General features: G+C 33.5%; 1 protein-coding gene across 15 annotated transcripts; it reads left to right on the top strand.

Annotated features, from left to right (window-relative positions):
• The first annotated feature begins 3,031 nt into the window (after positions 1–3,031).
• LOC111908734 (disease resistance protein RUN1) lies at positions 3,032–11,417 on the top strand. 15 transcript variants are annotated; one of them, XR_006192705.2, is made up of 8 exons: positions 3,032–3,188; positions 4,011–4,595; positions 5,074–6,175; positions 6,335–6,667; positions 6,744–7,475; positions 7,552–8,177; positions 8,367–8,492; positions 11,060–11,417. XR_006192705.2 is itself a non-coding variant. In XM_042902788.2 (7 exons), the coding sequence occupies exons 2-7, from the start codon at positions 4,081–4,083 to the stop codon at positions 8,428–8,430; spliced, it is 3,372 nt and encodes a 1,123-aa protein (XP_042758722.1). In that variant the 5' UTR covers positions 3,032–3,188; positions 4,011–4,080; the 3' UTR covers positions 8,431–8,648. The 15 variants fall into 15 exon arrangements, 2 of the variants coding, with proteins under 2 accessions (XP_042758722.1, XP_042758723.1); XR_006192707.2 differs by having other exon boundaries at positions 10,968–11,417; XR_006192713.2 differs by having other exon boundaries at positions 8,363–8,492.
• The last annotated feature ends 2,274 nt before the right edge of the window (positions 11,418–13,691 follow it).

The following is a 13,691-nucleotide window of genomic DNA, read 5'->3' as shown; positions in this document are numbered from 1 at the left end:
ATTTAAAAGGGAGACTATAACACATATTTTTTATAAGACATCGGGGTACCCTAAAACGGAATAAAGATTTCGTTATGAATTGTTGTAAACCCGATAAGAAACCTGAAACCCGACTGGAAAACCCGAACCCATTGGGGCGCCCCGATAAGAAACCCGAAAGATATCGGGGCGGGTTTGGGAAACCATGCCCCGCCCCGAACCCGCCCCGTTGTCATTCCTAGTTGAAAGACTTCACCGGAATTTGACACACGTTGATTAACCAGACTCCACTAGTGATGGATCCATCTCTCCTTCCCCCATCTCTATACAGAAGGCTATAGATGACGGAGGCAAGTCTTGTTTTTCGAGAAGTTGCAGCTCCGACAAGCACTAACCGATAATCTGTTATCCTCTGTCGGCATTCAGGTGAAACAAAAGAAATTGGATGTTGAAGTCGTCAGAAAACATAGACGACGAGAGAGAACCAGTGTACTAAACCCAAAAACTTGGATCTGGTGGTTTTATGGCCTTCTCCCTTTTGATCACTCTGCTCCTCCTGAACCCTCTCCGAAGAGATCTGTCCTTTCTCCAACCACTGTTCACCGCCACCAACAAAAGGGAAACCAACAAACCGCTGATGGAGGAAGAGGAACGAATATGTGCATAAACAAAGTTAAGGTTTTCTAACGACGGAGCTATGGTTTTTCGTCGGATCTGGTGGTATAATGGTCGCCGGTGAGGGTATGAATGGTAAGGGGTGACAGTGTCGGACTCGGTGGCAGTGAAGGGAGGTGACAATGATGAACGCCGGTAGTGGGAGATGGGTGTTATGATGACACCGGTCTCATTATGCAGATCTGGAAATGAAAAGATGGTTGTCTGGCAGGTGGAGGTCCAATAGATGGTGGTCGGTAGGTGGTAGGGTGATATATATATATATATATATATATATATATATATATATATATATATATATAGAGAGAGAGAGAGAGAGAGAGAGAGAGAATATAAGTGAGTGGGGGTAAAGGTGAGTACGAGGGGTGGGGTAGGTGTTATTTCTTTTTTCTTTTAATAATAAGAAATTAAAAAGGAAATTAATAAAAGAAATATAAGAGTATATCCGTCTTTTTAAGTTGGGTGTGGACCAAAACCACACAAAAATGTCAATCATAGGGACCAAAATCGCATAAAGTATTCAAAATTGGACTAATGATGCATCAACATTTCGCTTTGAACCAAAAGTACATAAATTTACCAACCATAGAGATCGTTTTTGCAATTTTGTCTTTCTTTTTTTTGTTGTATATTAAATCCACCCATTTTTAATATTATACTTTCCATGGACCAATGACCTAAGATCATTCTCATTCATAACCAAAATGAACCTAACTATATATTAAAAAATTAATTTATCTCTATTCCATATATACAACCCAATTAAACTTAAACTTTTACTCTCATTAGCAACCTAACAAAACCCAAATTTTTAGCATAAAAAATAATAAAAAAATATATCAATAATAGTCTCTATTTATAGACAAAAATAAATTATGAATTTTAATATATTTAATTTTTTTTTTATTTTCAACCAATAAAACATATTTTCTAAAATTATTAAGTTTGTTAGATAATAAAAGTAAACGACATCATGAATTGTGCCAACCAACTTGAGTTTACTCCACCCAACGGGGTTGGCGGGTTTTATGTCTCTTTTCCATGACATTTTGATTTTCTTTTGGGAAAATGACTCTTGAGGGTAATTAACTTTTGCGTTTGTACTCATTTGGTCCTTTTTTTGTATTCAATATACCATCGAACTTGTTGTTGGTGTTTACCATAGCCCTTTTGACTGACTTTTGACCTGTGATAGCCGGTCAAAGGGTTATGGTGAACACAAACAACAAGTTCGATGGTATATTGAGTACAAAAAAGGAAAGGGACCAAATGAAAACAAACGCAACAGTTGGTTACCCTCCTGATTCATTTTCTCTTTACTCATTTACAGCAAATCCCACGCCATCTCCTACTGAAATTAATGACTATGAGATTCATTATTGCTTCTCTTCAAAACATAACTCACGAAAGGATATTATTCATGCATGTACAACTTTGTAATGCACTTGAATATTTATTAGGGGAATCTTGACTAAGCAGGCACATTTCATGACTACTTTTACATTTCCAATCAAATGATTTATTGTATCATGGATTCTAGACAAGTCTACAAACAAGTGGATTCACAAGTGCTGTGATTTTTGAGTTTACTTAGCTTTAAGATCGAACTTATGGGATAAGATACAACATCAATATGTACATATTGATGTTGTATTGTACATATTGATGTTGTATCTTATCCCATGAGTTCGATCTTAAAGCTAAGTAAACTCAAAAATCACAGCACTTGTGAATCCACTTGTTTGTAGACTTGTCTAGAATCCATGATACAATAAATCATTTGATTGGAAATGTAAATGTAGTCATGAAATGTGCCTGCTTAGTCAAGATTCCCCTAATAAATATTCAAGTGCATTACAAAGTTGTACATGTATGAATAATGTCCTTTCGAAGGTTATGTTTTGAAGATAAGCAAGAATGAATCTCATAAAGTCATTAATATCAGTAGGAGATGATGTGAGATTTGTTGTAAATGAGTAAAGGGAAAATAAATCAGGAGGGTAACCAACTGTTGCGTTTGTTTTCATTTGGTCCCTTTCCTTTTTTGTACTCAATATACCATCGAACTTGTTGTTTGTGTTTACCATAACCCTTTGACCGACTATCACAGGTCAAAAGCCGGTCAAAAGGGCTATGGTAAACACCAACAACAAGTTCAATGGTATATTGAATAAAAAAAAAAAAAAAAAATGAACCAAATAAGTACAAACGTAAAAGTTAATTATCCTCAAGAGTCATTTTTCCTTTTCTTTTTGAATAATTAAATATTTTTTTATTTTTATTTCTATAAATCTTACTAACAAACTAAATAATATAATATGTGATATATTAATGTATTAAAATATCATATAAAAAAAAAATACCACCCAACTAAAATAATTGGTCAGAGTCGTCTAAACATTTCTATCATCACGACAACGAAGGAACGAAGTCAGGACTCAGGAACACGTACCACCACCACCAACAAGAATTGCGATTTTACTGCTTTACGATTTCTTAGGGGTTTTTTTTATAGCTTGTCTTCCATTTTCAAAGTAAGTGGATTTGTTTCTTAGTTTCTTGGTTCTTAATTTCGAATTTAAGAGTTTTTTTTAGTGTCTAATTTTAGGGGATTTGCTTCTTGCGTCAGATGTTATGTTAACCCACTTATGTCATTCATATGATCCTTTAGTCAGCCCTAATGTTATGTTTGAATCGATTATCTGTTATGGTGGTACTTTTTAAAGTATTTTGCTTGCTCGATAAATAAATAGAGTCGTGTAATCACATATAGGTTAATTGTTGCCCAATTAATGGGTTGTGGTGGTACTTGGCGATCGGTGGTGCCCTAATTGTTATGTTTAACGTTAATGAGTGTATTTTTAAGAGATGAAGTTTGTCATTAGTGTTCCAATCACTGCTATGTTATGTTTTCTGTTTAACCGACTGATAAAAGACAATTGATTCCTTTGTGATTAGCTTATCGTTGTAATTTAACCTACTGCTACTGCAAGTTTTTTGGGTAATCAAACCAGATACCCAACCTGAACAAATACCCGATATACCCGAAACCTAATAACTGAATTTCAATACAGTTCGGTTATCAGCTATGTTTTTTATTTGGAAATACCCAATCAACACCCCTAGTTGTGGAAATCAGAGGGAAAATGCAGGCACTTGCTAAGTCAATCATTTTGTAGTGTGTTTTTGTGAAGCAACAAAGCTCTTTATTGAACCCAATTCAAAACAAAAGACATACCATAGTGACCAAATTTATAATTTACTTGAGAATGAAAGATGTTACGATAACAATACAATGGGCCCTACCTAAAGATTTTGTTTTCATGTGAGTAATAAGAAAAATATATGTCGTGTAGGTACCAGTTGGGTTCAAGTGGACTTAATATCGACTTCTCCATTCCAACATTCATGTCTCTACTTTGATCAATGGCTTCTCATTCCATGGCTGCTGCTCAACCTTGTTCTAGTTATGGTGTTTTTTTAAGTTTCCGAGGTGAAGACACTCGTGATGGTTTTACAGATCATCTCTATACAGCCTTGACTCAATCAGGAATCCGCACTTTCCGGGATGATGCAACGGAGAGAGGAAAACTGCTGAAGCCAGAGCTGAAGAAAGCCATCCACAATGCTGCAATATCACTCATTGTCTTCTCAAAAAACTATGCATCCTCCAAGTGGTGTCTCGATGAGGTTTTGATGATTATTGAAGAACACAAGACTTCAACCTGTAAACATGAAGTTATACCTGTATTCTATAAAACAGACCCATCTGATGTCCGAAATCAAACAGGAAGCTTTAAAGAAGCATTTGATGCGTATGATGATGAAATCAAGGCAGAAACAGACCTTGAAAAGAAGAAAGAATTGCTGGAGAAGGTGGGGGCATGGAGATATTCTCTTAAAGAAGCTGCAAACTTCACAGGAATGGTATTTAAAGATGGGTATGCATGCTTCCTTTTATCCTGTATAGAAAAAATCACTAGTGTGTTACTTAGGATTGGATCTTGATCCAGATCTCACATGAGATCCATTTATATGGAAACGAGCTACTCCATTCATCCAATAAATCGGTCATGTTGGATTAATCTGTTTTCTGTGTGGTTTGGACTTTGGACCCATGAAAAGTTTATAAATAAATAATAAATAATATTTTTAGGAAAAAAGAAAAAATATATTTTCTTCCAGGTAAAGATTAGATTGAATTTTGTTTATTGAAGATTTGTATTGTTGAAATAAAGATACATTTTTATTCATATGATGCTTTTTGTATTGTGAAAAAGTATTTTATATGAAACAATTTAGTTTTTATGCTTTGTAGGCTTACATGATACGAAGAGAGATGTATTTTTATGTGTAAGTTAAACTAGATGTAGTAACAACTATGTTACAAATGTAATCGTTTTAACTTGATCTTTCTAGGTACGAGTCCAAATTCATAATCAACATTGTGAATGTTGTAAGAAAGAAACTGGACTACAAATCCCTTTACATTGAGGAGAAACTAGTGGGAATAGAGAATGGTGTTGCTGAGATTGAATCATGGTTACAAGATCCATCACCTGATGCAGTAGTCCTTGTGATTGATGGGATGGGAGGCATTGGGAAATCAACCATAGCCAAATGCATATTTAACTTAAACTCACGTAACTATGATGCCAGTTGCTTTCTGGCAGATATTAATGAGACCTCAGATCAACCTGGTGGATTGCTTCGCTTGCAAAGTCAGCTTCTTTCCAATATTTTGAAAAGTGAAAAGGAAGAAATGATATGGAACATTCATGAAGGAACCAATAAGATTGAAAATGCCATACACATGAAAAAGGTACTTGTTATCCTTGATGATGTTGCAACATTAAAACAGTTGGATGTGTTACTAGGACCTAAAAGGTTCGCCCCTGGAAGTAAAGTGATGATAACAACTAGGCACAAGTGGTTGTCAACCGCCTTCACAGTTCATCCTAAGGTTCACTCTGTTAAAACATTATCCACGGATGATGCTGTTGAGCTCTTTAGTTTTTATGCCTTTCATCAAGATCAATCCAATCAGCTCTACATTTTCAAGTCAGATCCATTTGTTCGTTATTGCACAGGTCTTCCTTTGGCTCTCAAAGTATTGGGTTCTTCCCTACGTGGAAAGACGAATGATGAATGGGAAGATACAATGCACAAGCTGGCAGCAATTCCTCATCCCGGGGTTCAGAATGTTCTAAAAATAAGTTATGAGACTTTGGAAGATGACACGGTTAAAGATTTATTCTTGCATATTGCTTGTTTCTTTGAGGGTGAGGAAAAAGACTACATTGTGAAGTTATTGGACCAATGTGATCTATACCCTGTGGGTGGGATCAAGAATCTTATGGATAGATGTCTACTATATATTGAAGATGAGAGAGTGATGATGCATCAATTGATCAAGGAGATGGGACGAGGTGTTGTTCGCCAGGAATCACCAAAGAATCCTGGAAAAAGAAGTAGACTGTGGCATCATGACGACTGTTTCAATGTGTTGCAAAGCCATTCTGTATGTTTACACACCCCTTTCATGTATCATTACTTAAATTTATCGTGTGTGTTAAGCCATATATATATATATATATATATATATATATATATATATATATATATATATTTTTGATAAAGAGTCGATCAGTCAAAGAAATTTATTCATTTTCTGAATTAGGGTACAAACAAAGTAGAGGGATTCATGCTTGATATGCAAAAGATCAAGGAAACTAAATCAACACATGGGTTTGAAGCCTATCTTGGGAAAAGAATGCATGGAAATGATGCAAATTTCAAAATTGGTGCACTGGAAAAGATGAAGAACCTAATGCTGCTTCAACTAAACTATGTAACGTTTTCTGGGAGATACAAGAAACTGCCAAAAAAGTTACGATGGTTGAGTTGGCATGGATTTTCTTTAAAAGCTATACCATGTGACATTTCTTTGGAGAAGCTGGTGGTTCTCGACATGAGTTACAGCAAACTAAAGCGAGTCTGGGATGGCTACAAGGTATAATACCTTCTTACATCACATTTTCATTTATATGAAAGGGTCTTTATATGAGAGTGGTGTTTTCATGTTGCAGTTTATCGGATCACTAAAAATCCTGAAGCTTAGCTATTCTGTTGAGCTAATCGAAACCCCTGATTTTTCTGGACTCCCTGGTCTTGAGAGCTTGATCCTGAAAGGCTGTTCGGGTTTAATCCGGGTTGGAGAATCGATTTCATACCTTAAAGAACTGGTCTTGTTGGATCTAACCAATTGTAGAAGCTTAAGAGAGTTTCCATGCTTACCTACATCCATTGTATCGCTTCAAATGTCTGGTTGCCCATTCCTTGGAGTTCTTGGATGCATCCAAAGCTTTGGTTCACGTCCATCTGCATCATTTTCTTTTTTGACGAAAGCAAATTTCTCATTTTGCAATCTCTTTGATAATTCCTTCCCAAATGACTGGAGTGGTCTCGTCTCACTTAAAGATTTGAATATAAGTGGCAACTATGTCACTTCCTTACCAAACTGTATTCAAACCCTACCTACAATACAGAAGCTCAGTGTTGAAAGGTGTTCAAAAATCCAATCAATTCTAGGTCTCCCAGAATTTGTCCATACATTGTATGCCAACTACAATAAGTCGTTGGAAAAAGTACAGCCTGCAAAAACTTCCATGACCGCAGTCTACCAACATAACTGCCCAAAATTGTGCGAAGTGGAGGGTCGTTATAAGCTTCAATCACTAGATAAAGTTGATAGAAAAATCGTACGTTGTTTGGGTTTAGAAGAATCAAATGCAGGTGAAAGAACAGACTTGTGTCTTCAGGTTCTTTCTCTTTCTCTCTCTTGTTGGTTTGTATGTTTCTTCTAGGCTAAATAACAAGAGTTTGGTATATTCACAGGTGTTACATGAGTTTGGTATATTCAGCACCTATGTTCCAGAGAAACAGATCCCTTCGTTCTTCATGTATAAAAAAAAGGGCAAACAAATTTCATTCAAAGTTCCTTGGCATCAAAATAGTTGGACAATAATTGGCTTTAATATGTGTGTCGTGTTCTATTATTTAAACAAATGCCATCCTTTTTTGGAGATTGAAGTTTATAATAAGACTGAGCATGTGTGGTGGACATACCAAAAAAAGAATCAAGAAATCCCTAGGACTGTGGAAAAGCTCGCATGGTTAAGCTTTTGGAGGTGTGGCAATCTATTGGAGGCTGGAGATGAGATTTTTATACGCGTCATTATGGGTCCAGGTGTAGTGGAGGAATGTTGTATAAACTTAATATATGAAGGCAATGACGAACAGCAATTACTTGATGAGGAAACAAAAAAGGTTCATCTTGTCAATGCATCTGATCAAATGTTGTGGACAGACAGAATGAATAGAGATATATCAAATTTTGTTTTTAGGGGGAAGAGGCTTGATGGGGAAACAAAACAGGTTCATCTTGTCAATGCATCTGATCATATGTTGTGGACAGACAAAATGAATAGAGATGTACCGAATTTTGTTTTTAGAGGGAAGAGGTTTGATTTCTTCAATAATAAATGGCCTTTGTAAATTCTAACTATTTTCCGTGTCACATCTGAAGTGCATGGGTGGCTACAAACTCATAATAGAATAATAAAGGTTATACAAGTTTTTAAACAGTGTGTTTTTATGAACATTTATTCCTTTTTAAGTATGATTTTTCTTGTCTCTTTTTGGTAAGGCAGGAAAGAGCAGCCAGGGGCTATGTATGAGTCAGCCGTTTCGGCAGCTGGACGACAGCAAAAGTAGTCAGTTTTAGTGACGGTCGACACCACACACTTCAATTTTAGCCATGAAATCAGATTTGGGAGGTAAAATTTTAATTCCTCAGAAGTTTCTAATTAGGGACTTAAGGATTGCTGGTTACATGTTAGAAATTGGTTCGGAGTTATGAAACATGTTTGGTTATGAGTTTAAAACAACAAAGCTTCAAGTAATAGAAAGATTATCATTTTAGTCAAACACAACATTTGCTTTCTTTGATGGTCAAACATTAGACATAAATTGATATCTTATACTATATTATAAAGCATATTAGTCATATTTTGAATTTTAAGAAGTATAAGTTATAAATTATTTTTGTACAAATCAATTATGTAATAGATAACTCATTAATACTTGTCAAAATTTGAAGATTTGAATTAAGGAAAGTAATTAAGAAATTTAATTTGGATTAAATGAAGAGTATAAAATATTAAATTCATGCTTAAACTAAACATCAATATTAATTAATTTACATTAATAGTATAATCACATAATATAAACATAATTAATAAACATAAATATTTTATATAAAGTTATAATTTTTTATTTTATAATAACTAATAATTATTTCCCCGTAAGAAACTATTTATCACCATTGTTTTGTGCGGGCGTGCGTGCACACACACACACACACACACACACACACACACACACATATATATATATATATATATATATATATATATATATATATATATATATAAAAGCTCAAATAAAAATAGTAAGTAGTGTGAGAACTTAAAAACACTAGGTTTATGTTATTATTCTGTAATGAATGTTGTATATGTATATTATTGAAGTAATTCTAATATGAATATTAACATTTGATTTTAAATATATATATATATATATATATATATATATATATATATATATATATATATTCATTAGAATGTTATTATTCTATTATAAATTTATGTATGTGTATTTTTATAGTAAATTATAATTTTAGTTTTAACATGTGAATATTCATTTTTTCATTGCTAAATAATGACATAAAGTTGTGCATACAAATATATATATATATATAGAGTCAAGATCAAATAAGAAGGAAATTTTTGGTAGGAAGGTAAGAAGTTTTTTTTCTACATATTTTTTTCGCGAAATGAATCATTAGATGATTCAATTGTAAGATGATTCACAAGAAAAAATTCTCAAAAAAATATCTCGATGATTCATTTATACAATGATTTTGTTGTTATTCACTAAAATTGTCACAAAAGTGAATTTTTTCTTAATTTACTTAAAAATGAATCATAAAGATGTTTTTTGGGGAATTTTTTCTTGTGAATCATCTTACAAATGAATCATCTAGTGATTCATTTCTTTTGTTCGTAAAAAAAATATGTAGAAAAAAAACTTCTTACCTTCCTACCAAAAAAAATTTCTTACCGGATCTATATATATATATATATATATATATATATATATATATATATATATATATATATATATATATATATATATATAGACCAATCATTAATTAATTTTTTTTGACTTTTTAATTAATTAGCTAGGGGTAGTTTTGGTATAAAGAATTTATCTTTCTAAATGTCAGGCTAATTAACTTTAAATAGACTCTCTCTCTCTCTCTCTCTCTCTCTCTCTCTCTCTCACGTCTCTTACATATGTCCGCTTGAACCCTAACCAGCCTCCAAGTTGCCATTCTGGTAACTCACTCTAATGCTCAGCTCTCCATAGTGGACGAACCCTTGGTGCTCACCAATACCACTGCCGAGAACCACCTATTTTATCTTCGTCTGTCAAGAAGCAATGGTGTCATCAAAAATACATCATCCTTCGGCCACTGACAAAACTCCATCGACAATGTTTCAGTTCGTCAAGCAACTGTATTCATCTGTGCACCGCCATCAACAACTAGTTAATCGAGGCAACCCTCCAAGTCGTCGTTCATAACATGCTCCTCCTACGCTCCTATATTCATCGCACAGCAAGAAGAATTAAATATTTTTTCCTGGAATTTTGATTGATTAAAGGAGAAGGGGTAAATATCTATTTATCTGGTGTTATTTGATGGAAGAGAAAGAATAAGATATACCAATTTTGATGATTTCTTTTTGTTCCTTTATGCACACAAACCATAAGAAAACAGTTCTAGTAAGCAATATAAATGTAATTATATACTTTAGTTTAAAAAAAATGAAACTAAAAACCATATATAATCGTCTTTTGCGTAGAATGCACCATGAATTATGGATCCTCTGCATTCAAATCACATACATATATTTTAATTGCAATACAATGGACATTCAACCACTAATTAATGATAATATTTTAATGTATAATTGTACTACAATCAAGAATCATCAATTTATTTATTTTATGATATCGTCATGGTTTGAATTTTGAATTACCTTTTTGACACCCTAGTTTTGATACTTTAATTTTAAAACTATATTCATAAACCAATCATCTTTAAGATGAAATAATTGAGTTTCTTATATTAACACATTGATGATTTTGATTTAAATCCAACTAATTGTATTATTATTCTTTTTCAGGTCATGAACATGTTAGTCATTCTTTTTGCTTGTAATTCTCATGGATAACATTTTCACTAGAATTTGATTTTTATTTAACTTTCGGTCTACAGGATCATTGGATGAAAAATGGATCTTCTTCTTTGCGTTCTCATACGTTCATATAAATTTTGTTGAAGAAAGATCATGTGTTCATGGACATTAGAATCGTTTTTGTATAAACTTACCCAAAAATATGACAAATTCTTGAAGAATGACTAGTAAAATTAGAAATATATCAGGGAAGAAGCACTTGCATTGATGCATCAGTTCAATTAATGGATTGATTTTTATTACCAACACAACCAGCTACCACCAAGATGAAGAAAAGTTATATTCTTTCTAAAATAACACCATATTATTGAAAGAACATGTTTTTTTATGTAATTCTTTTAAAAATATATCAATTTTAAAGAATGAATTTAGATTTTAGTAGACACTTTTTGTTTTTGTTGTAATTCTTATTAGGAATGTGTATGTTTTTTTTATTTATTTCCATTTGATGCTCTTTTAAGAATGTATTGCCCCCAAAAATTCATATTCTTTCAATAATGAAAACTTACTCTGTCAATAATGTGTATTTTTTTTAATAGGTTCTCCTAGAATTTTGCTTTTTTTTATTTTTTTGCAAAAAAAAAAATGAATTCCTAAAATCCGGATTTGAATACTTTGTTGCCTAAAATAAGAACATATCAAATCTCCATATTACCCCTCAATCAGGATTTGAAATTCGAATTAGAATTTTCTTTCTTATAGTAAATGCAATCGTAGTCTTTCATTAATGATTTTATTTTTCATTTATTAATTAAGAGATATTTTTTTAGTTATATAAAATTATAATCGTTAATTTAAATAAATATATGAAATTATATCACTCTATAATATATATATATATATATATATATATATATATATATATATATATATATATATATATATATATATATATATATTTCTAATGTTATTAATTTAATGTAATTTGAGTGTGAAGTTTAAATGTTGAATTTGAAATGAAGAATCAATTATTAATTTATTGTAATTAGAGTGAAAAATTTAAAATTTAAAATTTAAAATGGAGAATTAATAGGTTGACATGTGGCATGATAAATGACATATAATATTAATGAAGATTTATACTATTGTGACATTTATCAATAGGAGAATAAACTTATTTATTTATTACAATATATATATATATATATATATATATATATATATATATATATATAAGTAGGTTCCGTTGAGATTTCAAAAAAAATAGAGATCTTGAGATTTAACTTCAGTTACATATTTCTCATTTGCCGCTCTAGCGCTCCAACGTACCGGTGCGGTAGGAGAGTTATAATCATAAATGATTATTCAGCGTCGCTTGTTCCTTTTTCCTCTGCCACCTTCCCCACCACCACAGCCGTCATCGCCACCACCACTACCACCAACCGAGCGCACAACCGCTACCTCCATCACATATACTGTAACATTCATAATTCTTGAAAATTTTAAACTTTTTAAACAAACCCAAAACCATCATTGTTTACAAATTGTTTTCAAAATAAGCTTCATATCAGAGAAATCCCAAAATCGTAAAGCAAAAACATAAGGAGATGCAAGATCACGTCTTCGCCTTCCCTCGATCCTCTGAGGTACCTGAAATATAATTCAAATTGTAAGCCTCAAGCTTAGTGAGTTCCCCCAAAATACCACCACAATACATAAATCATAAATAACATAGCAACAACACGCATACAGAACCTTCAACATGTTTGGACCTCCGCACCCTTTCTTCAGCTTGTCTAGACCTTTCTTTGGGCCTTTGGCCTAACTGGTCCGCCTCACAGGCCTTCAGTCTATCTGGGCCTCCCTGGGTATGTTTCCCTTCAGTACAAAACATGATCGCCCCAATCCAACCACACACACATGTCGACATATGCATAACTCATAAACATATAATCAATCAATAGTCAAGCACATATCATACAGATTAATAAGCATAACATCATCCTATCTACCAGGATTTAGATCTAACAAATCACTACAATGCTAAATCATACGATAATTAGGATAACAATCCAAAGGGTCGGCCTTGGTGCCTTGTACCTGTAAATACAGTGAGGAAAACTCACCTCTTAAATGTCAAGCTGCACTGAAATCCCTAACTGCTGACTCACGGAGAATCTTGAACTATTACAATAAACAAACACCCAATTAACAATTAGGATACCATTATTGACTAAGGGCCCAAACATAGGGTAATTGTCCATTTTACCCTTTCCCTAATTGGGCCAAGGACCAAGTCCAAATCTTTGATCCAAAAGGCCCAACTTACTTCAAGGCCCATTCTTGGCTCAATTTTCCAAAATTGGGCACAAACCCCTTATTGGGCCTCATCCAAAGGTACGATCCTCTACTTAGCCCAAAACACACTTATCTAAATGGTCCATTAGGGCCCAAGTATCAAAGCCCAATAGATGGCCCAACACCCGAAGCCCAAACTCTGAAACCCACACAGAAGGCATACGCGGGGCGTACCCCTTCGGTACGATGGGCATACATCGCCTTGCATTGACCACCACGGGGGTGGTTGACTCAGTATGCGGGGCGTATGCTGCCTTATGCGGGGCGTACGATGCCTTATGCGGGGCGTACCCTCGCATGACTTAATACCTCCAGAAGTGCTTAATGGATTAATCATTTAAGCTCAAACTTCAG

The sequence above is a fragment of the Lactuca sativa genome, chromosome 5, assembly GCF_002870075.4.
Source record: "Lactuca sativa cultivar Salinas chromosome 5, Lsat_Salinas_v11, whole genome shotgun sequence".
Lineage (NCBI taxonomy): Eukaryota > Viridiplantae > Streptophyta > Magnoliopsida > Asterales > Asteraceae > Lactuca > Lactuca sativa.
This window is presented reverse-complemented; position numbering and strand designations above follow the sequence as displayed.

Coding starts and splice junctions, on each gene's coding strand:
- LOC111908734 (XM_042902788.2), top strand. CDS start 4,081: ATGGCTTCTCATTCCATGGCTGCTGCTCAACCTTGTTCTAGTTATGGT. Junction 4,596..5,073: donor GGAATGGTATTTAAAGATGG/GTATGCATGCTT, acceptor TGATCTTTCTAG/GTACGAGTCCAAATTCATAA. Junction 6,176..6,334: donor ATGTGTTGCAAAGCCATTCT/GTATGTTTACAC, acceptor TTTCTGAATTAG/GGTACAAACAAAGTAGAGGG.